We start from the raw sequence: 24,333 nt of genomic DNA, 5'->3' as shown, positions 1-24,333 counted from the left end.
ATGTGTACTTTTACTTTTGGTACTTACAGCTGTGGACGAAAAAGTCAGACATTTTACGGCAGTAAAAGTAGTAATACCACAGTGCAGAAATTATGCATTCAAAATGTTACATAAGTAAAAGTACACGAGTATTAGCATCAAAATATGCATACAAGTAAAAGCACTCTTTATGGGTACTTCTATAATGTATTCTGTTTTATTAGTCATTACCTGTGGTGGTATTATTTAAGAAAAAAAATCCAGAGTCTGACAGCAGCAGGTGAAAAAAGTATTCAGATTTTTTTTTTACTTCAGCAGAATACCACAGTGTAGAAAGTCCTGCATTCAAAACATGTAGTAAAAGTACAAAAGTATTAGCATCAAATTAGTAAAAGTACTCGTGATGCAGAGTAATATATCGCCTTATTATCATGTTATAATTATTGAAGCATTAATGTTTTTATCACTTTAACGCAGCAGCTGCTGAAGGTGGAGCTCACTTTATTACTTTATACACGACTGAGCGTCATTTAGTATTTCATTATAGGACGTATTAATACTATGAATCTGAAAACAAAAAATTATCAGATAAATGTTCTGCAGTCAAAAGTACAAAAATCACCTCAGATGTTGAGGAAAGCTGCCGAAAATGGAAGTAGTGACATAAAGCAAAAGTACTTCAGTTCAGTGCAGTAGCTGAATGAATCATTATAAAATATATATAATATAATATTGTCCAGTTTTCTTTATTTCTGGCCTTTTTGTTATTGTTCTATTAATCTCAAATCTGTTTATGTTCTTTCATTTAATTAAATTATTAATTATTTAATTAATTAAATTATTTTTTTGAACGAAGCATTTTATGTCAGAAATGTTTTTGTTTGAATCTGTGGATCTTTATTTCTGCCAGTAAAACAAAAACAAAAAGTCATAATTTTAACTTTTGATCTGATATGTAATAATTTTATGGAGTCGTTTATTTTATCCATAAATTATTATTAAATATTATATTAAGTGAAAAAATTAATATCAGAAGGATTTTGGAAAACTTTACGTTAATAAAAAAATAAAAAAATATATATAAAAATAATTTCTTTCTACAATATCTGAATTTAGTGGAGATTAAAATTATGGGAAACAAACATTGTTGAAAGTTTGCTGACAGTTTTTTTCTCTCAGCTTGTTTCTGCAGTTCGATAACGTTAAATTTAAGAATGATTCTTAGAAATCGCACCAACAGCGGATGACAGCGGNGGAAAACTTTACGTTAATTAAATTAAAAAATTTTAATAAAAATAATTTCTTTCTACAATATCTGAATTTAGTGGAAGATTAAAATTATGGGAAACAAACATTGTTGAAAGTTTGCTGACAGTTTTTTTCTCTCAGCTTGTTTCTGCAGTTCGATAACGTTAAATTTAAGAATGATTCTTAGAAATGCCACCAAATACGGCTGCAAGCGGTCAGAAACTGCATTAAGCTGCGTTTAATAAAGAAACTGATGTAAAGCTTAATTAATTAACAGCCGGGAATATTATTTTCTTAAATCATTGACCTCAGCAGGCTTATATTTGGGACAGACGTCCACGAGACGAGCTTTTAATTCCCTTCACAGGAAACTGCTGCTCCGCAAAGATGGAAATACAATCAAATCATTTATTTAACCCTTTAAAGCCTGGGTAAATTTATTTATTTTTTCCAAAAACATGGGAAAGAGGAAATGGCCTAAGTACAAGAAAATTACGGAAAATTTGCTTTAAAGAAAAAACGCAAAAAAATAAAATAATTCTGTCAAAAATAATTTTTGATTATTAATTATGGATATAGTTCACTGGCCATTGTTCACTAACCTTTTATCAAAAGACTTCTACATCTATCTTTGCGTCTCTTGTTTACTGCGCTGATTCGTCTTTGCTGCTCGCCGTCTCAGTAAAATTAACTGAAAGATTAAATTGTGAGAATCTTACTAAGCTTACACTGTGTGTCCATACTGACAAAAATTTAAACATATTTACATTTTGTCTGTGATCTAAGCGGCTAACTTCCTCTGACTCCGGCAGCTCGCCAACATCCTGGTTTCCAAAGAGCTCACATAAAAATGAACTGCATGGTAACCATGGAAACCAGAGTCAGCCTCTAATAGAGACGGGCCTTTATTTGTCAAAATGCATCACCAGGCCGGGCGTCTAACTGGGAGGAGGCTTTTATTTGAATTTTACGTTAGTTATGTTACGTTACGCAGCAGACCGCTCAGCCGAAAACGTCGTACTTTTCTGCAAACCATGAACACGTTACATTTGTACATTTCATAAATATCACATCAGCGTTTCTGAAGTCAAACAGTGTGTGAGGCGTCTTCTGGAGGTGGATGGTGTGACACAGAGGAGACGCCTGCCGAGCTGCAGACTCAACATTCGAACTCTGTGGTGTTTAACTCTCCTCCTGTGTGTGTGTGTGTGTGTGTGTGTGTGTGTGTGTGTGTGTTTCAGGCTGTGTGGTGTGTTTCCTCCCGGGGTCGGGCAGGTCCGGGATGCGGTGCACTGTTGTCAGATCCCCCTCCAATATTGCACTCGTCCCGGCCTCCCCGGCCCAGGGGTCACGACCCCCCCACCTCCAGACACCGAGCAGAGAAACGTCACCGGAGCTCGGAGAAACACGAGGTAGAAGAGAGAAAAACGACACAAGCTGACCAAATGACCTGCAGCATTAACCCCTGAAAACCTGAGCAAACTGGGTTGATTTTTTTTAAAAGAAGGCGATGAGCAATGAAAGAAAAAATGACCCTCAAATTAGCAAGATATTAGTTAAAAGTACAAGAAAATTAACAAATTAAAAAAGTTTCAAAAAGACATTTTCTTTGAAAAAGTGCTTTAAAACTTATAATTATTTTGTGACATAATTTTAAGTATATAATTGAATCGTTTTTCCACAGACAATTATTTGTTTAATCTACTAATTTCTTGCAATTTGTGGAACATTTCTTACCAAATTGCTTGTTGCCTTTTTTCCAGTTTCTGATAAAAATTGCACCAACTTCAGGGCTCAAAGGTTTAAATACTTATGAAAAGCATCTGAAAGCAGCACAAGAAAAGTGATGTCGCTCCAGGTTTTAAAGGGTTAATGAGGCCCCATCGGCCTCAGCTGGACTCACGTTAACATGCTAACACACACGCTAACCTGAGCATGTTTGCATGTTTCCGGAGGCTGCGGCGGACAGTGAACGCAGCAGAGTTTTTTAGTGTGAAAATCATAAAAAAAACCAAAATCATCGTTTTTAGGAAAAGTCGTGGACGGAGTTTATTTCAACAAAGATATGTACATTTGAGAACACAGAAGCATGTAAAGGATGATTGTCCTCTCCATCGGACCCAAAGACTCTGCGTAACGTTAGCTTATCACCTCGTTTGTCTTCCGTTAAACTGAAGTGATCGGAGACGATCCGAAGACAAACCGAACGTTATTGAAAGGATCGACGACTTTTTCTCCTCAGACGAGTTTACAGCAGTCAGAGCTGTGACTGTTTTCATGTGTTCGACTTTCAAATTTGGAGTTAAAGTTTGTCTGAACAGAGAAACACGGCGACACCTTTCACACCTGCAGCGTTCAGGTGCTTCTCGTCAGCGCTGCTCTGACACCAAACATCCTCCTCTCATTCAACACACACACACACACACACACACACACACACACACACACACACGAGACACAGAGGGGGTGAGAGGGGCGCGCGGGGTGTGTGTGTGTGTGTGTGTGTGTGTGTGTGTGTGTGTTGATCCTCTGCAGCTCTCACACCTGAATGTGCATCAAAACTTGTTTGCGATGAGTCTGGAAGTCTTCGGGCACCGTGTCTGAAACAAGAAATCAATCAGAATCAGTCAACCAATATTTTACTGATCGCAGAGGGAAACTGTGAGTTTGTGTTCATTAATGAACGTTAACTGAAGTCAATAACGGACAATCTAAAAATGATAAAATCACATTACATTTGACTGCAAAGCATAACTTTTCTGCACAAACTGAAATTGTGAGTATAAAACACTGATGGAAACACGTTAATTTCGGAAAAAAAACTCCAATTTATCTCAAAAAAGATTTAATGCTCGCACGAGGTGGTATTTCAGGGAATCTGAAAAAGCCATATTTGGCAAAACTGCAATGGCAATACTTCTCTAGACTTCTCTAGTGTCTTCTAGATCACATGACGCTGTGATGTCACATGATGCTGTGAGGTCACATGATGCTGTGAGGTCACATGACGCTGTGAGGTCACATGACGCTGTGAGGTCACATGACGCTGTGAGGTCTTGGATTGGAAATAATGACGGCGAGTGCGGTGGCTGCAATAGAAATAAAGCTGCTGATGTTTTGAACATCCATCGCCATGGTTACTGGGATGTTATCACCAGAGGAGAAGTTGTAGTCATCTCACAGTTTTGTCAACATTTTGAAAATATCGCTTAAGTTCAGTTCATGTTACTGTCTGCTTTGGGTGTAAAAATCATCAGTCACTTTGCTGAGTTAAGAATATATTACATTATATAATATGACATTAAAAATCAAAGACTGAAAACAGAGGTCGACCGATATTGGTTTTTTTTAGGGCCGATACAGATTATTAGTAGTTAACGATGCCGATAATGGTGTTTGGAGCTGATATGCATTCACAATAAAAATGAACATCTTTCCATCAATATTTAGAATTTCAAATATACCGTACCGTTACACCTGTAGCGCAGGTTGGACCAGATGATGTTTTCCTGTGAGAAACAGAAGACGCCGAGCCGGCCTCCTCTCATCGTGGTGTCGATCACAACGCCAGAGTCGGCCACCATGTCCATCCCCTCAAACAGCTTGATCCTGAAACACAGAGGACAGGGACACGAAGGGTTAAGGCTCATATAAACTCCCTTTATATACGAAACCTGATCCGGAGGCAGTGCTGTAGACGTCTGTGAGGCCGTATATAAATCCAGACATGCGGTTTTAACCGCTGTTGGCTACAGCGCTAGCAGAAAATAAAAAGCTTAAAAGGGAAGTACAAGGAGGTCAGAGACCAGGACAGCAGGAGCGTCAAAAACCGTATTACACATCCACGTTTCAGGCGTAAGCAAAGTTTATGCAGGTGTTACTTTTTGAGATCGAGACTCGTGGTGTACATCTAGATGGACGTCATGAACGTGACACCGCGGACATCGCTACTGCGCACTCAGGCTCCAAATTACATCACGAGAGCTGAAACTGGACATTTTAGCTTCATGTCTGTGCAGTTGGAGGCACGTCCCCCAACTTTTCATACAATTCATGGTCATTACCTGTAAGCGTTCAGAAAAAGGTGCACAAATATGGACAATAAAACACCGGCTATGGACATAAATGAGCTTTTAGAAGCCAAACGTTCAGACAGAAACACCGTGGGCCCTGTCTCACGGCCGGCACAAAGCGGAGCACAGCTGTCGTTGTTTCAGACCGACGCCGTGCATCCACGGGCGTGTGGACCTTAAAACGAGGTGTGACCAGGCACACTGTGGGAGAGAGAAATGTTTGAAACAGATATGTCCCGTTACATATCTTACGGTGCACGAATAAACCATTTCCTCTGACATCTTTGACTTCTTTACAGATCTCAGACGGATATAATAATATATTTGTAACATAATAAATACAATGCAAGAACATATTGCTGAATATATTATATTTCCAAAACACTTTTATGCACTGAAATATCCAAAATGTAAATACAAGTGCAGCAGCAGCTGAACAGACTGAGCTGTGTTTGAGTTTAAGATCATACAGTGTGTGAGAGACAGACAGAGACAGACAGAGAGACAGACAGAGACAGAGAGACAGACAGAGAGACAGACCTGGACCTCTGCACTCTCTCTCTCTTCAGCTCTGTGAAAAGACTTTCCACAGAAACCTCCTCCTCCTCTTTTATTTCTTTCTCTCTGAGCGACTGAAGAATGTGAGTCCAGACTCTTAAAATCTGCTGTTTCAGAAACGTTTCAGTGACTCTGAGGACGCCTCCTTTAAATCCTCCTGTTAGAGTCTGAAAACCCAAATAAAACTTCAATAAAATCCAGATACAAACAAAGAGAAACTAAATTCTTATGGATCATAGTTCGTCTTTAACCTGAAAGTGTTAAATACATATTTAAACTAACAGCTTCTCTTTCTGTTTACGGTCCTGCATTTTATTTCCCTTCAACTTTGACGTCATCAAAGACAAACTTTACATCCAAACACGCTGAGCTGGATCACAAGTATCAGAATTATGATCATTATTATTATTGTTGTTGTTGTTGTCGATAAATTAACAGTCTGATAAATCCTGACAGTTTGAGAGTGTTCGTATGTTTTATGTGAAAACTTTTGCAGTGCGTCTCTCTGTCTCTCGTCTGATCTGCATATCAACGGTTGCTGAGGCGGATTCTTGCCAGGGCTTTGGTTGTCATGGAGACGAGTACAATAGAGTACCGGGGGGCCCCGGAGCCACAAAGAAGTTTCAGAGGGGAAAGAATGCAGTTAAAAGTAAAGAGAGGAAGAGACGGAGAACAGACAGCTGCAAGCTACAGAGTACTACAGAGTACTGCAAAGTACTGCAGAGTGCTGCAGAGTACTGCAGAGTACTGTAAAGTACTGCAGAGTGCTGCAGAGTGCTACAGTGTCAGTGCAACAGGGCACTGCATTATCTGTACTATAATGCTATACTACAGTATCATTACTACTACACAGTTCTACAGGATAATGTTATACTAAAGCATCAGTACTACAGAGTACTGCGGTATCTAGACTACAGGATACTGTAATACTGCAGTATCAGTGCAGTTTATACCCGTTGTTTCGGGTCTGATGCCTGGGCCACACTGTCTGTGAGAGCAGTATCGTGGAAGCTCTTTTTTTCAGCCCTCGTGTGAACAGTTCAGAGCTGCCCCTGCAGCAGCGCTGCTCAGCTGCGGCACATCGAGAGGACAGGAGGCTCTCCGATTTTATCCATGTAACACACACGGTTTTCAGCAAAAAACACACAGTCAAATGCTCTTTTGATAATCATATTGCGTCGAATCGCCTTTCACCACTGTTTCATGGTCTCTATCTGTCACTAGGTGGGCTTCCGTTACAGATTTGCAGAAAACTAATGAGATATTTTTGAAATGTTTATTAAAAAACAATTGTAAGCTGACTGTGTTTCCACTGATGCGCTCAACTTTCAGAGTTGACAGAGTTGTGTGATGCAATTACAGCTCATGCTATAGCCATAGCATCATGTGACCTCATAGCATCATGAGACCCAGAAAAGCCAAAAAAGTGTTCCCACTGCAGTTTTGTGAAATACAGCTTTTTCAGATCCCATGAAATACCACCTTATGCAAGCGTAAAAACTTTTTTGCAATAAATGTTTTTTATCAAAATTGACGTGATTCCATTAGCCATATTTTATATTCGCAATTTCAATTTGCACAATTGAGGGTTGATAGAAACCAGCCCAGAGACGTGAAGAAATACAGATTTTTCCTTTTCTTTCAATCTTGCCTGTTCCCGTTTCAGGCTAAAAGCTCTCTGACAACGTTTCTGTTGGCAGAATCTCTTCAGTTGTTGACATGAGACTTTAAATTTTGAAATATCAGCAGGACCACGTTGCTGACATTACAGTAGCTCACATGGATCCGTAAATAAGAGCAGTATTGGTTTTGATTATGGAAATACAGTTACAGCAGCAGGCAGTGCCGCAGCAGCAACAAACCCCGTCTGTGTGACCACATCAAGCGCGCGAGCCGCAGCAGTTCAGCGAGGAAGCGTTCACGTGCTAATCACGCAGGCAGTGTGTGTCGGAGAAACCCGGGCTCAGGCTGGTCCTGGTCTGGCTCTAGTCTCACCTGATGTAGCCCACCTGCGGCCGGTGGCTGAGCTGCCAGCGGTACGAGGTTTTGTCCTTCCAGCCTAAGTTTCGTGGATCCTTCCAGAGCAGCTTCACCTCTCCAGGTGTGTCTCCTGTGTGCCACAGGGCGTTCCTCAGGAACTCCCCTGGTCCGGTCCGAGACTTCACCGCCTGCAGGACAGTTATCGTATTTATTATATCTCTGTAGATTAACCCTTTTAAACCTGGAACATTGTCACTTTTCTCGTGCTGCATTCAGGTGCCTTTCACAAGTATTTAAACCGGAGCGAGTTGGTTTGATTCCTACTGAAAAAGTAAAAAGGCGAAAAATGGCTCACACACCGCAGGGCTCCAGTTACCACTTATTTAATGACCAAAAGAAACAGTGACATTTCGAGCGAGACAGCTCTTCATCAGTCTAGTCTCACTTTTTGTTCAGCGCCTGCTCCACGTTTGGTTCGGATGTGCGTGCATACGTTTGCTTCTAGATTTCTATTGAAAACATTGGAAAAAGGCAATGATCAACTTGGTAAGAGATGTCCTGCGAATTACAAGAAATTAGAAAATTTAGAATATAACTTTTAAAAAAGCTCAGGAAAAATATATTTATAATTATCATGATTAAAAATGTATATAATGTCAAAGATTTAGTTATTTTTAAGTCATTTCCTTGTTTTTGTTTTTTACTTTATTTTTTTGTTTCTATTTTTCAGGTTATTTTCTTGTATTTTAATTGTATATGAAAATGCTTGAACACCTGATTGAAGCTTTGACCTGCAGCTGCACGACTCAGCAATTAAAGCCACCTGATGGCAGCAGAGAGCTGTGAGGCCTCTGAAACACCACAGACCACCAGGCCCGCAAAGAGGAACAGCAGAGACCAGCAGAGTACTGCAGAGTACTCAGAGTACTGTAGGCAGAGTAAAGTACAGACCTTGAGCTGCAGTGCCGGCTGGGCCGTGGCTTTGAATGGGATCGACTGCCAGTACTGCTGCTCTGTCTGTTTCCACATCACCACGTAGAAACTCGAAGAATCCTGGTACCCGAAGATGAAGCCGGCGTAGTCATCGTCGGTTATCGTGTTGACGTGAAACGTTCCCTCGAAGTCGACGCCATTAAACGCCGTGTAGCCTGCAGACCCACGGAGGAGGTCAGGATCAGTAATCCAAATCTAACCCTGGACAAAATGATTAAATCAAATCCACGTACCCACAGCTAAACCGGGGTCACTGTTCATCGTCTGGACTATCTCCATACCCTGCAGACAAAACGCACGCAGAGTTAATAAACTTTGTTTACAGCGACATCAAACCACAGTCAGAGTGACAAGAGGTCGGGTGGCTCACCTGATTAAGGACCACCCAGGTGGGGTCGATCTGGGCGTCGCCCTCTGGGTCCAGGATGACCGTCTGATAGGCTCTGAAGTCCGTCAGAGTGACCTCAGCGCTCTCCGGACACACGTCCATCAAATCTATCACCGCGTCATTGTCAAAGTCGTTCTCACAGACGTCCCCAACGCCGTTCGCTGGAGACAGGGACAGACAGAACGAGAGAGACAGACAGGTGGACAGAGAGACAGACAGAACGAGAGAGAGACATACAGGTGGACAGAGAGACAGACAGGTGGACAGAGAGGCAGACAGGTGGACAGAGAGACAGACAGGTGGACAGAGAGACAGACAGGTGGACAGAGAGGCAGACAGGTGGACAGAGAGACAGACAGGTGGACAGAGAGACAGACAGGTGGACAGAGAGGCAGACAGGTGGACAGAGAGACAGACAGGTGGACAGAGGACGTTATTCAGATTGATTCTGGTCGAGTGTTGGTAGATTTGTCAGATTACTGCTGTCGACCTTCTGAGTCTTTAAGACGTTAACTTTTGATTGTTACCGTCTGAGTCTTTTCTGGTTGTATTTTTCTGGTTGTTGCCATCAGAGTCTTGCTGGTTTTGTTACTTTTGTACTCTCTGGTTGTATTTTTCAGACTGGGATTCTTGCTGATTGCGAGTTTCAGAATATTACCATCGGAGACTTTGAGCTTGTTTTTGTGTTTTTGAGTCTCGTTGAGTTTCAGATTTTTACCTTCAGTATTTTCGTGGTTGTATTTTTCAGATTTTACAGTCTGACTCTTTCTGATTGTGAGTTTCAGATCGTTGAGGTCTTTTTGGTTTTGTGTCAGTTTTACCGTCGGAGTCTTTCTGGTAGGGGTTGACGATGAGTCGGCAGTTGTCGTAGTCGTCGAGGATGCCGTCGTTGTCGTCATCGTGGTCGCAGTCGTCTCCGAGGCCGTCGTTATCGGAGTCCAGCTGGGAGCTGTTGGGGATGTCTGGACAGTTGTCTCTGCTGTCCTGGAGACCGTCTCCGTCCCTGCAGGAAGACGTCATAACACCAGCAGGCTTCAGAAAATCAGGTTTCAGTTTTTTTATTCTCTCATTCTTCAGCGTTTCTGAGATTTATGATTCATCTTACCGTATTTAACATTATTTTTGACTCTGTACTAACATTTTCAGCTCTGTATGTTTTTGCCAGAAATGTATGTTTTTTTTAATTATTTTATTACAGAATAAAAACAAACTACCTGCTGCGTTTCTCTGATTTATTTTTAATGTTTCAACAAAACAGGAAAAATGAGAGTAAAAAGGTTTTGAAAAGTGAGAGACGATGTACAACATGAGTCGGCGTCCTGTCATGGTTCATTTTCAAGGTTTAAGGTTCAAAGTTCATTTATTGTCATTCAGAACGTTTACAAAACTGACCCGTTCGCTTTACGTTATCCTGCTTAGCAGACCCCTACAAACGAGAGAAATCAATACTTTGACTGATAATATTGATTAAAATTATTATTATTTAATAACGCTGTAATTAACCGATTAGAACTGTGTCCACGACAAAGCTGCGTTTTCATATTCAGATGTGTGTGTGTGTGTGTGTGTGTGTGTGTGTGTCTGTGTGTGTGTGTGTGTGTGTGTCTGTGTGTGTGTGTGTGTGTGTGTGTGTGTATGTGTCTGTGTGTGTCTGTGTTTGTGTGTGTGTGTGTGTCTGTGTTTGTGTGTGTGTGTGTCTGTGTGTGTATGTGTTTGTGTGTGTGTGTCTGTGTGTGTGTGTGTGTCTGTGTGTGTGTGTGTGTGTGTCTGTCTCTGTCTGTGTGTGTGTGTGTCTGTGTGTCTGTGTGTGTCTGTGTTTGTGTGTGTGTGTGTCTGTGTGTGTGTCTGTGTGTGTCTGTGTGTGTGTCTGTGTGTCTGTGTGTGTGTGTGTGTGTGTGTGTGTGTGTGTGTGTCTGTGTGTGTGTGTCTGTGTTTGTGTGTGTGTGTGTGTGTGTGTCTGTGTGTGTGTGTGTGTTTGTGTGTCTGTGTGTGTGTCTGTGTGTGTGTGTGTGTGTGTCTGTGTGTGTGTCTGTGTGTGTCTGTGTGTGTGTCTGTGTGTCTGTGTGTGTGTGTGTGTGTCTGTGTGTCTGTGTGTGTCTGTGTGTGTGTGTCTGTGTGTGTGTGTGTGTGTGTGTGTGTGTCTGTGTCTGTCTCTGTGTGTGTGTGTGTGTGTGTGTCTGTGTGTGTGTGTGTGTGTGTGTGTGTGTGTGTGTGTCTGTGTGTGTCTGTGTGTGTGTGTGTGTGTGTCTGTGTGTATGTGTTTGTGTGTGTGTGTCTGTGTCTGTCTCTGTGTGTGTGTCGGACATACGTGTCCTGGTTGTGTCACAGATGTGTGTGTTGTGTCTGTGCTTGTGTGTGTTGTGTCGTCTCTGTGTGTGTGTCGGACATACGTGTCCTGGTTGGTGTCACAGACGTCTCCCACCAGGTCGTTGTCGATGTCCGTCTGAAAGAGAGAGAAGTTTAGAAGACGCTCTGTGACCTTTGACCTTTTGTTGGTTCAGTTCAGCGTCTGCTGGGACACATAAAGGTCCAGTTCATACATAATCTATAATCAATCAAATTTTATTGATATAGAAGCTTTCAAACAAACGGAATTAAATCTTTTTCAGAAGGTGAAGGTGAAGTTTTTTGGTGATTTTCGGGATCACAGACTGTCTGTCTGTCTGTACCTGCATGGGGTTGCTGAGTTCTGGACAGCTGTCACACGCGTCTCCTACTCCGTCTCTGTCTCTGTCTGTCTGCATTGGGTTCGGTACCTTTGGACAGTTGTCCAGAACATTTGGGATACCTGGACACACATACACATGCACAGAGACAGTCGTTTTTAAATGTCCCCAGAGGACGACAGTATTTCTCCCCTGAATGATCCTGAATATGATCTGATCGGGCTGACGTGTTTCTGTTTCCTGTTGGACACGAAGACAGACAGACTGACGGACTCTCACCGTCCCCGTCGATGTCCTGGTCGCAGGCGTCTCCCTGTCCGTTGTTGTCCGTGTCTTTCTGGTCGCTGTTGGGGACGTTGGGACAGTTATCACAGGCATCTCCGAACGAGTCGCTGTCCGAGTTCTGCTGGTCTTTGTTAGGGACCAACCGGCAGTTATCCTGAGGGATATGTGAGGTCACATGATGACATCATCTCACACGCAGGGACACACACACACACACACACACACACACACACACACACACACACAGAGTCTAACCTCCACGTTTTTGATACCGTCTCCATCTGCGTCCTCGTCACACTGATCTCCGATTCCGTCGTTGTCGGCGTCCTCCTGACCAGAGTTTGGTGTGGACACACAGTTGTCCTGGTGGACGGAGACAGTTAGAAAAGGTGATGTCATGTTATTACACGTCAAAGACGCACATTTGACTGAAATCTTTGGAGACTGAAAACCTGATTTTACACGCTTCATAACAGCATTTTATTTTATTTTTTTTATTATTTATTCAGTTACAACATCCTTTAATAATGATGTTTTAATGTGGTTTTTTAACCATATATTTTTTCATTAATTATATACTAAATGTATCTTATTGATATGGTTGTTTTATTTTAAGATTTTTAAAAAAATTATATTTAAACATCCTCTTTAACATCAATGTTTTTAACATTATTTCTTTGAATTTTTATTATTTATTATATTCAAACTAACAGTTGCATTTTTAAATGACCTTTCATGCATCTTTATATATTTATTTATATTTAATTTAATAATTTTCTTCATGCATGCAGTTTTATATTTGATTATGTCACTCTGTTTCTGTTTTGTCTTCAGGTGAGACATGAGACACACACTGACAGGACACGATGATGATGATGATGATGATGATGATGATGATGATGATGATGATGATGATGATGATGATGATGATGATGATGAAAACAGGTGTCTCACCTGTTTGCAGTGTTTGTCGTTGTCCATGCAGGGCAGAGAGCGGTCAGGATACCCGTCGATGTCTGTGTCCGGTCCACAGGTGTTACCGTTACCGGCCCAGCCCACATTACACTGCGAACACACACACACACACACACACACACACACACACACACACACACACACACACACACACACACACACACACAGTGAATACACAGTCTCTGATGTACACACACAGGTGTGTGTTGACCTCCGCTCACCCTGCAGGCGACCTCTCTCCGTTCCTCTCCATGGTGCAGTGGGCGTTGGAGTCGCAGGGGTTAAAGGTCAACGCGGCACACGACTTCCTGGGGAAGCAACCCGACGTCTGGTTACCAAGGAAACCAGGTTTACAGCCTCCGCACTTATAAGAGCCCTGAGAGAGGACGGGACATGTCTTCAGTGTTACCGCTGAGCGTCCACTGGAGGACGCCGCCTCACAGAGACTCAGTTCTGACAGCAGGAAGACAAACTCACCACAACGTTGATGCACACAGAGTTAGACACACAGACGTCTGGGAGGTCCAAACACTCGTCAATGTCTGCGCACTCCTGAGGGAGAGACGGACAGAGAGGGACAGACACAGAGGGACAGGGGGACAGACACAGAGAGAGACAGAGAGACAGTATTGATGACATGAACTAACAGCTGTGTTTCCTTCAGGCTCTGGTTCAACTCCTCATCATAAACAACAAATAACCTGTCTGTCTGTGTGTGTGTCTGACCTGTCTGTGTGTGTGTCTGACCTGTCTGTGTGTCTGACCTGTCTGTGTGTCTGACCTGTCTGTGTCTGACCTGTCTGTGTGTGTGTCTGACCTGTCTGTGTGTCTGACCTGTCTGTGTGTGTGTCTGACCTGTCTGTGTGTGTGTCTGACCTGTCTGTGTGTCTGACCTGTCTGTGTGTCTGACCTGTCTGTGTGTCTGACCTGTCTGTGTGTCTGACCTGTCTGTGTGTGTGTCTGACCTGTCTGTGTGTGTGTCTGACCTGTCTGTGTGTGTGTCTGACCTGTCTGTGTGTGTGTCTGACCTGTCTGTGTGTCTGACCTGTCTGTGTGTCTTGGCGTAGTCCAGTCCAGTTCCAGCGAGCGGCGCCCCCCACAGTCCAGGAGGAGACACGGTTTACAGGTGAACCCGCCCACAGTGTTGACACAAGCTTCAGGAGAGAAACAAGGCTGCAGCTCACACTAATGGACAGACAGACAGACAGAGAGACAGAGACAGAGACAGAGAGACAGAGAGAGAGACAGAGAGACAGAGAGAGAGACCGAGACAGAGACAGAGAGACAGACAGCAGCTTCTTACTGTCTGATATTATAATGTGTGACATCATCACTCGCAGTTCACTGTTTAATCTGTCGTCAGTGTTGTTGTTGTTGTAATTTTAATGTTGTATGTTTAATGTTGTTGTATGTTTATTGTTTTTGTGTGTTGTGGTTGTCATGTTTTATGTTTGTTTGTTGTTTTCGTTATTGTTGTGTGTTGTGCAGTAGCCGTAGTAGTAGTAGCTGATATGAGTTTGCGTTGTTGTTGTTGTTGATGTTTGGTTGTTGTTATTGATGTTTGGTTGTTGTTATTGTTGTGTAGTTGTGTAGTAGCTGATATGAGTTTGTGTTGTTGTTGTTGATGTTTGGTTGTTGTTATTGTTGTGTAGTTGTGTAGTAGCTGATATGAGTTTGCGTTGTTGTTGATGTTTGGTTGTTGTAGTGTTGTTATTGTTGTGTAGTTGTGTAGTAGCTGATATGAGTTTGCGTTGTTGCTGTTGTTGTTGTTGATGTTTGGTTGTTGTTATTGTTGTGTAGTTGTGTAGTAGCTGATATGAGTTCGCGTTGTTGTTTGGTTGTTGTAGTGTTGTTGTTATTTTAAGTTGTGTGTAGCTGTTTAGTTTGCGTTGTTGATGTTTGTTGTTGTAGTGTTGTTATTGTTGTGTAGTAGCTGATATGAGTTTGCGTTGTTGTTGATGTTTGGTTGTTGTAGTGTTGTTGTTATTGTTGTTTTGTGTAGTAGCTGATATGAGTTTGTGTTGTTGTGTTGATGTTTGGTTGTTGTAGTGTTGTTGTTATTGTTGTGTAGTTGTGTTGTGTAGTGAGTTGAGTTGTATGTTGTTGTTGTTGTTGTTGTGTAGTGCTATATGAGTTTGCGTGTTGTTGTTGATTGTTGTTGTAGTGTTGTTGTTATTGTTGTGTAGTTGTGTAGTAGCTGATATGAGTTTGCGTTTGTTGTTGTGTGTGTCGTTGTTTGCGTTGTTGTTGTTTGTAGTTGTGTAGTTGTGTAGTAGCTGATATGAGTTTGCGTTGTTGTTGTTGTTGATGTTTGGTTGTTGTTATTGTTGTGTAGTTGTGTAGTAGCTGATATGAGTTTGCGTTGTTGTTGTTGTTGATGTTTGGTTGTTGTTATTGTTGTGTAGTTGTATAGTAGCTGATATGAGTTTGCGTTGTTGTTGTTGTTGATGTTTGGTTGTTGTTATTGTTGTGTAGTTGTGTAGTAGCTGATATGAGTTTGCGTTGTTGTTGTTGATGTTTGGTTGTTGTAGTGTTGTTGTTATTGTTGTGTAGTTTTGTAGTAGCTGATATGAGTTCGCGTTGTTGTTTGGTTGTTGTAGTGTTGTTGTTGTTATTGTTGTGTAGTTGTGTAGTAGCTGATATGAGTTTGCGTTGTTGTTGTTGATGTTTGGTTGTTGTAGTGTTGTTGTTATTGTTGTGTAGTTGTGTAGTAGCTGATATGAGTTTGCGTTGTTGTTGTTGATGTTTGGTTGTTGTTATTGTTGTGTAGTTGTGTAGTAGCTGACATTGAATGGTTGTTAAGTAGTTGCTGTGTGGTCGTCGTGGTTACCTCGTCGATGTCGTGGCAGTGCGTCCCGTTGCCAGTGGTTCCAGGTGGGCAGGGTCCACAGGTGTATCCGGGGTAGTGCAGACTCTCCATGCAGGACACGCCCCTGTAGCAGGGGTTTGGAGAGCAGCGCGAGCGAGGCTCGTGGAAACCTGAGAGTGAGACGCACTGTCTTCAATCAGGTCCTCAGATAAGAGACAGAGTCAACGAGTCAAACAGCTGCTGACTCACCACAAACCTGACACTCCAGGATGGTGTTTCTGATCAGGGACATCTCTTTCACCTGGACAGAGGGACAAAGGGACGATCAATAACTTGCGCTCTGATGTCCTGTCTGTCTCTCAGTGTGTCTCACCTGCTCTCTGATGTCCCGTCTGTCTCTCAGTGTGTCTCACCTGCTGTCTGATGTCCTGTCTGTCTCTCAGTGTGTCTCACACTGATGTCCCGTCGGTCTCTCAGTGTGTCTCACACTGATGTCCCATCTGTCTCTCAGTGTGTCTCACACTGATGTCCCGTCTGTCTCTCGTGTGTCTCCTGCTCTCTGATGTCCCGTCTGTCACCTGGAGTCCCGTCTGTCTCTCCGATCAATAACCTGCGCTCTGATGTCCTGTCTGTCCCTCCGTGTGTCTCACCTGCTCTCTGATGTCCCGTCTGTCTCTCGTGTCTCACCTGCTCTCTGATGTCCCGTCTGTCTCTCGGTGCGTCTCACCTGCTCTCTGATGTCCTGTCTCAGCTCTCCCAGGATCTGGTTGAAGATGATGAGCTGACCAATCAGAGCCTTGGTGTGATCACCTGACAGGAAGCCATCAGACCAACATGATCAGGTGAGGTCAAAGTGATCAGCTGTGATTATTGACCGGTTTCAAACGTGAAGTTGAGTCAGTAAACTCACCCAGGATGGAGTTCACGTCCCCGTTCACTGAAACAACAAACAGCTGAGCTCAGATATCATGTGATCAATAACATGAAGCGACGCAGGAGTTAATCGATCGATCGATCGCTCCTATAGACACGAGAGGACCTACAGGACGCTCTTCAGATCACACTAACGTTATCACGACTGCAAGTGGAAACGCCCCTCAAAAGGTGACTTACTGTAAGCTCTTAGTTTGACAGTCTCATTTCCTGTTTGTTCCTTTCAGGACTTTTATTTTGAAGCACTCTTGCCACAATTTCGTGTAAACTTTCGTGTATCGCTGTCGCGGCGTTAATCCTGCTGATGTTCATCCGTAGTGTTACCACTAATGTAGACGTGCGTCTGTAGTTGTGTTTACATTTAGATGGTATATTATGTGTTAGAGCTGATTTTATTTTTTCGTGTTCCTTCAGCTCTTACGCCAGCTGGAAGGTGATTTGAAGGTTTGGATTCGGTTAAAGGTGATGCTGGACGACAATAAAAACCTTCTTATGACATGAACACCGCTTCAGTCCTGACCGCAAACAACGAACCAGAGTGCGACCCTCTCCTGGTCACGGTCTCACATCCGCCATCAGACGCGCTGTGATCAGGGTTACGTGACGCCAAAAAATGAAAGGGTTAATGTGAGCTGACCTGAGTTGTAGGCTGAAGAGTCTCCCTGGAAAGGACAGTCCGTCAGAGCACCAGCTTTAGCAACAGTGCCCCCTAGAGCCAGTCTGAGGGACTCCACTGCACCCTGACACACACACACACACACACACACACACACACACACACACAGTTCATATCATCAATAATACATTAGAGTGCGTCATCACGGTAAAAGGGGCTCACCTGTCCTCTGCGTTGTCTCACCTGCAGTCGGGCGTAGGCCTTCTGTCCGTGCCTGATCTCCACCATGTCCGCCTCTCTGGGCAGCGGGACCAGCGAGGGCAGACCCTGGCTGGAGTCGGCCAGTCGGCAGTTGACGTAGAGCTCCATGTTCATGTTGCTCCGCTGAAGACCGCCGAGCCTCAGGATGATGGAGTGAGCGCGCCCGTCCGCCAGGTGAGCGTTCTGCAGGTTGACGGTGTGGACCTTCCCGTCAGCTCGCACGTAACGCACCAGGACTGAAGGAGCCGGAGGGGACGCAGTTAGTTTGTCTTTGGTTTTGTCACTGAAGAGTCACTTTTTTGGAGATTCAAAGATTTAATCAGCAGATTAATAAATGAAGAAAAGAAAATTTAAAAAAAGATGAATGAAGCAGCAGCAGGAAGAAGAAAAGATCAGTTAACAACCATTTTTAATTTTTGTCCAGCAGTTTCACAAAATGACTGAGGATGTGATCTTTCGGGGTTAAAAGGCATTTTTCATTTCATCTTAACTTCAAAGTGTTTTCTGTCTGAAATAATTCTGCAGTAATTCTGCTCCGACTTCGGTTCTGGACTCTGATTGGTCGACGCTCGCTCTGTATTTATTTACATCTTTCCTTCAGTCACTTCCTGCCTCAACCGGTGGGAGTTGACGGATGAGGAAACACGGCGCAAAACTGCAGCCGAGCGGTTCTGCGACAGACTCTGTTCTCCGTCAGTGAGCTTCACTTAAAAACAGCGTAAACATGAAGAACTCTGAGGTGGTTTTAACGTCACGAACAAATATTCTGACATTATTATCTCAATTAAAGCCATAAAGAGTCAACATCAGCCTGAATTAAAATCCTGCGGCCGCTCACACTTCTTCAACGGAGAATAAAATCATCTTTGCTGACATCCAACAGTTTCAGTCTTCACTAACTTCAGCTGAAACAAAGAACAACGTGTCTGTTCATCAGAGAGCATCGGGGGTCAAAGGTCAGACCGACCCTAAACACACTCAGCAGTTAATGAAAGATTACAGTGATGGTTCAGATGAAAGCTGGACTCAGGCTGTCATTATCAGCTGCTGAGTCATGATTAAACTTGACTTTGTCAGAGTTTCTTCATCGTTCAGCCGTCATCCTCACCACACTCTTTAAACCAGCACTGTGTGTTGTGTTGAGTGTGTGAATGTGTGTTTACTACGACATCTTTACAGAGTCGCTCAGATTCAGGCTCACAGCAGCAGTGGGAAGCAACCCAAACTTTGCAGCATGTCCCCTCAGTTAAAAATACTAATCCAGTGTTGAAATTCCAGTTCAAACCACAAAGATACCAGCTAGTTAGCTAAATATATGATGTGTTCAGGGTCGGCTCAGTAAAACGACTGTCATGCGAAGGTAAATAAAAACATCATCATGATGTGTTCAAATGCAACATCAAGAAAAAAAAAATGGTGAGAAACTTGAATAATACAGTTGTTTGGGTGAGAAATTTGTTTTCCCAACAATATAAAAACAGATACTGGAGAAGTGATTAAACCTGTTAAACGTCCTGTCATGCGCTCTAATCGTCTTAATTAAAACCTCTAATACATAATTAAAACTACTGAAGACTCTTCTGAGTCAGGACAGGCAGTTGGAAATTCATGCAAAGAAAGTGTCAGCATGGAAGGAACTTTAACTTTGTACCATTCAAGGGAGCTTTTTTATTTATTCATTTCTTATTTAAATTTTCACTGAACTTTAAGTAAAGTTGATGGAAATTCACTGTAGTTTATGTTGAGAGTTTTGATTAAACATTTACAAATATCGGTCACCAGTCCAATTAACTACTAATCGGTATCAGCCCAAAAAAAAAAATCGATTGACCCCAATTTGCAAGTCCCTGAGCACAGTGCAGGCGGAGCTCTTCGTGAGCTCTTTTTTTCTCCACAGCAGCAGTTTGTCACTCGCAGGGTGGATAATCGACCTGTCGATCCCCTCAGAGCCGATCAGAGCCGATCAACTGATGAGAGGAGCAGCTGCTGCGAGTAAAGGCAAACTTTTAGACTCAGCAGACCGGATGGAAAGTTTCACTTTCAATGCACCTGACATTCTGCTGCTCCGTCTGTGCCCAGAGTACGCTCTGCGCTCCGAGAGTGTGACGCAATAAATAACTTAACAAAATAAATATTTCAGCAGCGGTCCAAAAATAGAAAATAAACGTGGCCGCAGATGTTTTTATTGTGGCGGGTCACCACAAATAAATGAATGTGTGTGAAATCCTCTGGAAATTTAACATTTTGGCATTTCTGCCTGAAAAATGACTCATCATTAAATCGTTGCCGATTGTTTTCTTTCACTCGAATAATCGATGACTAATCGTTTCTGCTTAACACAAAATACTAATAATTCTGCAGGCGTGTCACGTTTCAGGTGACTGAACAGATCATGACTCATGAATCTGCAGCTGAACAGAAACTTTTTTCTCCTGCTGTGATGGAGAATGCTCTCAGATTCAATCCCACAAAACTTTATTTGAAATTCTGTCAGAGATCTCAGAGTTTCCAGAGATACTAAATGCGTGTTAGCGGCAGGATATTTCCATCCATAAAAACACGGAGGAGTCTGCGGCCTGAATGTTTCAGCGAGTGGAAACATCAGAGAGCTTCGGCGCACACGATACTGTCAGAGACAACGGTCCGATGGTCATAAGAGCGAGGAAGAAAAAACAAAGGAGGGAGAGTGAAGGAGAGGAGGAACCATCAGCCGGATCAGATTTGGTTACAGCGACATATTTAAAGTCTGAGTTTTGAAGAACAGGTTAAAGGTACATTTCCAACCTTTGTTGATCTTCCCCATGATGGCGACCTCCAGGTACTTCCTGTTGTCCTGTTTGCTGTAGAGACCCATCAGGACGCCGCCCAACTTCGACGGCAGCCGTAAAGTGGACACCACGTAGAAGTCACTGAGCGCGCTCAGACCGCCAGACAGCTTCTCCACCGCCGCCACGCTCTGCTTCGGGTCCTGAAGGCTCAACACATCAATCACTGAGGAAGACGAGGGAGAGGAGGGTCAATATTGGACAGAGCACGAGCTTTAGGAGACATACACAGTTACAATAAGTCTCAATAAGTCTAAAATACACTGTGGAAACTAAATAGTTACATTCAGACTGTTCAGGTCCAAAAATGCTCCATTGAAACCCATTCAAACTGACATTTTTGATCCCACAGCCATCAGAGCAGAAAAACAGGACTTGTATTATTTCTGGGTGTCATTCTGGGCTTTTGACTCTGAATTTGTCATTTTGACTATTTTCCACCTGATGAGGTCATTTTGACCATATTTGGCATATGGAGGAAATACATGCTATTTCCACCAGGTGACCTGTCACAGTCAATGTAGCTGCCAGTATTGCTGTGATAATCAATAAAAATTCTACTTTGCATGTAGTGTATTAAAAATAATTAATTTTGTATTTTTTAAAATTAATTGTGTATTTTTTAAATTAATTGTGCATTTTTTTGTGTAATTTTTTGTGTATTTTTTCATCTAAAAACATGGTGGCATCATGACAAAAACATGGCATTTAAAGAGTTAAAATTCTGAAAATGAATAAATATTTGACATTTATGATTAGGACTGATGTTGGTTAAAAATTAACTCAATGAAGGCAGAAAATCATATTAAAATCATGTTAAGATTATAAACAAGTTTATCATCAGCAGCAGTCACCAAGTGTTTACTGTTACCATGGTAACAGGTGATGTTTTTGGCTCCGGTCAATAATAAACCATTACTACATTTACCCTTGAATTGGTTATGTTATTAGCAAATTATCTTTCAAGCTTTTATTTTGAAACCTAAGTTGATTAGTATTTCATTAGACTTGATTATTAATCAGCTGTTTGTGGTTCAAACTGCAGCCTGTCTGACTTTTGGGGCTCAGAGGCCAACAGAAACACCACAGAGGAAGAAAAACAAGACAGCCACGCACTTCCTCCATCCTGCGGCTGACAACTCTGTCCAATCACAACAGACACGTCCAATAATAACTATTTTATAAAGACTGATGTCATGATGAAGAACCCAAAAAATTATAACAAGAAAGGTTTTGTTAAAACATGAAAATATCTTATTTAAAAAATGGCAAAAAAAGAAAATGTTTTCTCACAACAAACAACAAGGAATTTTTCTTATAATATGAAAAAATCAGCGTCTTTAATGTTTTACACGTTTTTACAAGATTTTTTTGTTATAACAAGATGTTTTTCCATTTTGTAACAAGATATTTTCATGTTATAACTAGATGTTCTCGTGTTATAACAAGATGTTTCGTGTTACAAAAAGATGTTTTTGTGTTATAACAAAATGTTCTGGTGTTGTAAAAAGATGTTTGTGTTATAAAAAGATGTTCTTGTGTTATAACAACATGTTTTTGTGTTATAACAAAATGTTTTTGTGTTGTAACAACACGTTCTCGTGTTGTAAAAAGATGTTTGTGTTATAACAAGTTGTTTCTGTGCTATATTTATATTTATATAAGATATTTGTGTTATACAAAGATGTTCTCATGTTATAACAATATTTTTTGTGTTATAACAAACTGTTTTCATGTTTTTTGTTAGAACAATCTGTTTTTGTGTTATAATAAGAAACTTTTTCTCTGTTTACATAGAAACATCTTGTTATAACATAAAACTGTTTGTGTTCTTACCTGACTCGGTTTGTCTTTTTTCTTGCCCGGCAGTTTTAAGTTTTTGTAGTTTTTCTCTGTAAAGTGTCTCGATCCACAAGTATAGATTTCTTTTCATTATAAAACATTAAATGATATTAATATTGCAAAGAAATTATATATGTTTTTTCAGTCCACTAGATATATTTTGCTGCAATTTATTTTTAAAAAGTGAACTATCTTCAATAGATTGACAAAATTTCCTTTGGAAGCATAATTTAGGGTTTAGAAAAGGTAAAGAATCGCAGTGCTGGTGCTGAATAATAATAAATGAAACTGCAGACACACAGCTGGTCTGGGGTCAGATTTTGTGTGTGTTGAACTTTACTGAGAAAAAGTGAAATAAATGACTTTTTTCCTGATTTTGTTCTTGATTATGTGGCATGATTAACTTTCTTATTGTTAAACACGTAAAGAAAAGTTTTTTTAGAAATAATATTTATAGCAGATTTTATTCTGTGCATCAGCTCCTTTGATTAGATTTTTTAAAATCATTTTCACGTTGAATTAAATGTTTTAGTCAGATTTTCAGGCTGTTTTTAGTGACTGAAGCAGGTTAGATAACGGTAAGTGTTGTTACCTTGAACGTCCGGTCCGTCCGGTACTCCCGCCGTGAGTCCAACCCAGAGGACCGACAGCAGAACCGGGACACTCCAACCCATGTCTGGCCCGGGGGGGAGGCTACCGGACCAACGGGAAAACCGGGGCTGAAACTAAAGACAAGAGGAAGGGAGCAGGAGGAGGAGTGGACCGGGTCCAAAGTGACGGTCGGTACCGGAGCTGCAGCGGCTGTCAGCGGGGGAACCGGAGGAAAAAACACCGGGAGACCGAACTTAAGGCAGGAGCTTCAGACGGAGGAACCGAGCGGACCGAGCCGGAGCCGGAGGTCAGAGCGGAGCCGCGGACAGATTCAGGCCGGAGGAGGAAGGAGGAGGACCGGGGGAAGAAACTGGACAAACCGCCGAGCAGAGCGGGGACGAGACGAGCCCGGAGCCGGAGCGAGAACCGACGGACCGACCGGAGGAGAGACTAACGGGTTCACGAGCGCAGCTGGAAACTGCTGGCGCGCGCTCAGCTCCCCAAACGGCTCGTGCGCGCAGAGACTGGAGGTGATTAGCATAAAGCGCGCCAGTGAAGCGCGAGACTCTACTGACCGACATATGAGGATGATAAATATTCAAAAAAAAAAGATAAAAAAATAAAAATAAAACAAAATAAACAAATAAATAAATATGTCTTTCAGTCCAGTACGGAAACATTTAAATGCAAAACTTCGCAAAAAATTTTAAAAATATTTTAAATGTATTTATGGATAATCTGAGTAATCTGAATTACGAACATATCAACATTATGAGATGCGATTTAATTTAATTTGCGCGATTGGTCGACTGTAAACGGAATTACCCTTTTGGGACAAATAAATTTGTCTTTATCTTATCTTACAATCATTTACTTTTCCTGTTTATTAAGTCTTTGTTTGACTGAGTTAAATCATTTAAAAAGCTATTATTTTAAAAAAATAAAACAGAACACGTGTTAATGTGACTAAATAAAGTAATAAAACTTGATGATGTGTGAAAACAAAACGTTTAGAATAAAATATCTGGGTTTTTTTTAAAACTATTATATGGACTACTTTGCTGTTATTTCACTAATTTAAGCGAGAACTTAAACTAGTAATTTTATTTTCAAATTACATTAGATTTATTGAAATAGCCTAAATAAAGTAAAATATTTTAAACTATATTTTTATGCTATTGACAGGCCATTTATTTCTATCTATTTATTTAACAAATTATTATTAAAACCTGTAGCAATAATGCTGTATAGTGCATGTATATTGTCTCAGTCTGACCAACGGTCCGAAAACATTAAATTGTGAGATTAGAT

At 41.7% G+C, this 24,333-nt stretch overlaps 1 protein-coding gene across 1 annotated transcript; it reads right to left on the bottom strand.

Annotated features, from left to right (window-relative positions):
• Nucleotides 1-3,707: 3,707 nt before the first annotated feature.
• LOC121945915 (thrombospondin-3a-like) lies at nucleotides 3,708-23,555 on the bottom strand. Its single transcript, XM_042490284.1, is given in 25 exon segments — nucleotides 3,708-3,827; nucleotides 4,697-4,836; nucleotides 7,854-8,026; nucleotides 8,790-8,986; nucleotides 9,065-9,113; nucleotides 9,202-9,380; nucleotides 10,041-10,222; nucleotides 11,610-11,662; nucleotides 11,889-12,007; nucleotides 12,165-12,324; nucleotides 12,426-12,533; nucleotides 13,125-13,235; nucleotides 13,367-13,381; nucleotides 13,384-13,521; nucleotides 13,623-13,697; nucleotides 14,191-14,256; nucleotides 14,259-14,330; nucleotides 15,976-16,124; nucleotides 16,204-16,255; nucleotides 16,682-16,764; nucleotides 16,865-16,891; nucleotides 17,525-17,627; nucleotides 17,747-18,000; nucleotides 20,549-20,755; nucleotides 23,024-23,555. Coding segments are annotated over 25 exon segments (2,856 nt in total). The 5' UTR covers nucleotides 23,106-23,555; the 3' UTR covers nucleotides 3,708-3,765.
• Between the last annotated feature and the right edge of the window lie 778 nt (nucleotides 23,556-24,333).

This window comes from Plectropomus leopardus, chromosome 7, assembly GCF_008729295.1.
Source record: "Plectropomus leopardus isolate mb chromosome 7, YSFRI_Pleo_2.0, whole genome shotgun sequence".
In the NCBI taxonomy this organism is placed as follows: Eukaryota; Metazoa; Chordata; class Actinopteri; order Perciformes; family Serranidae; genus Plectropomus; species Plectropomus leopardus.
This window is presented reverse-complemented; position numbering and strand designations above follow the sequence as displayed.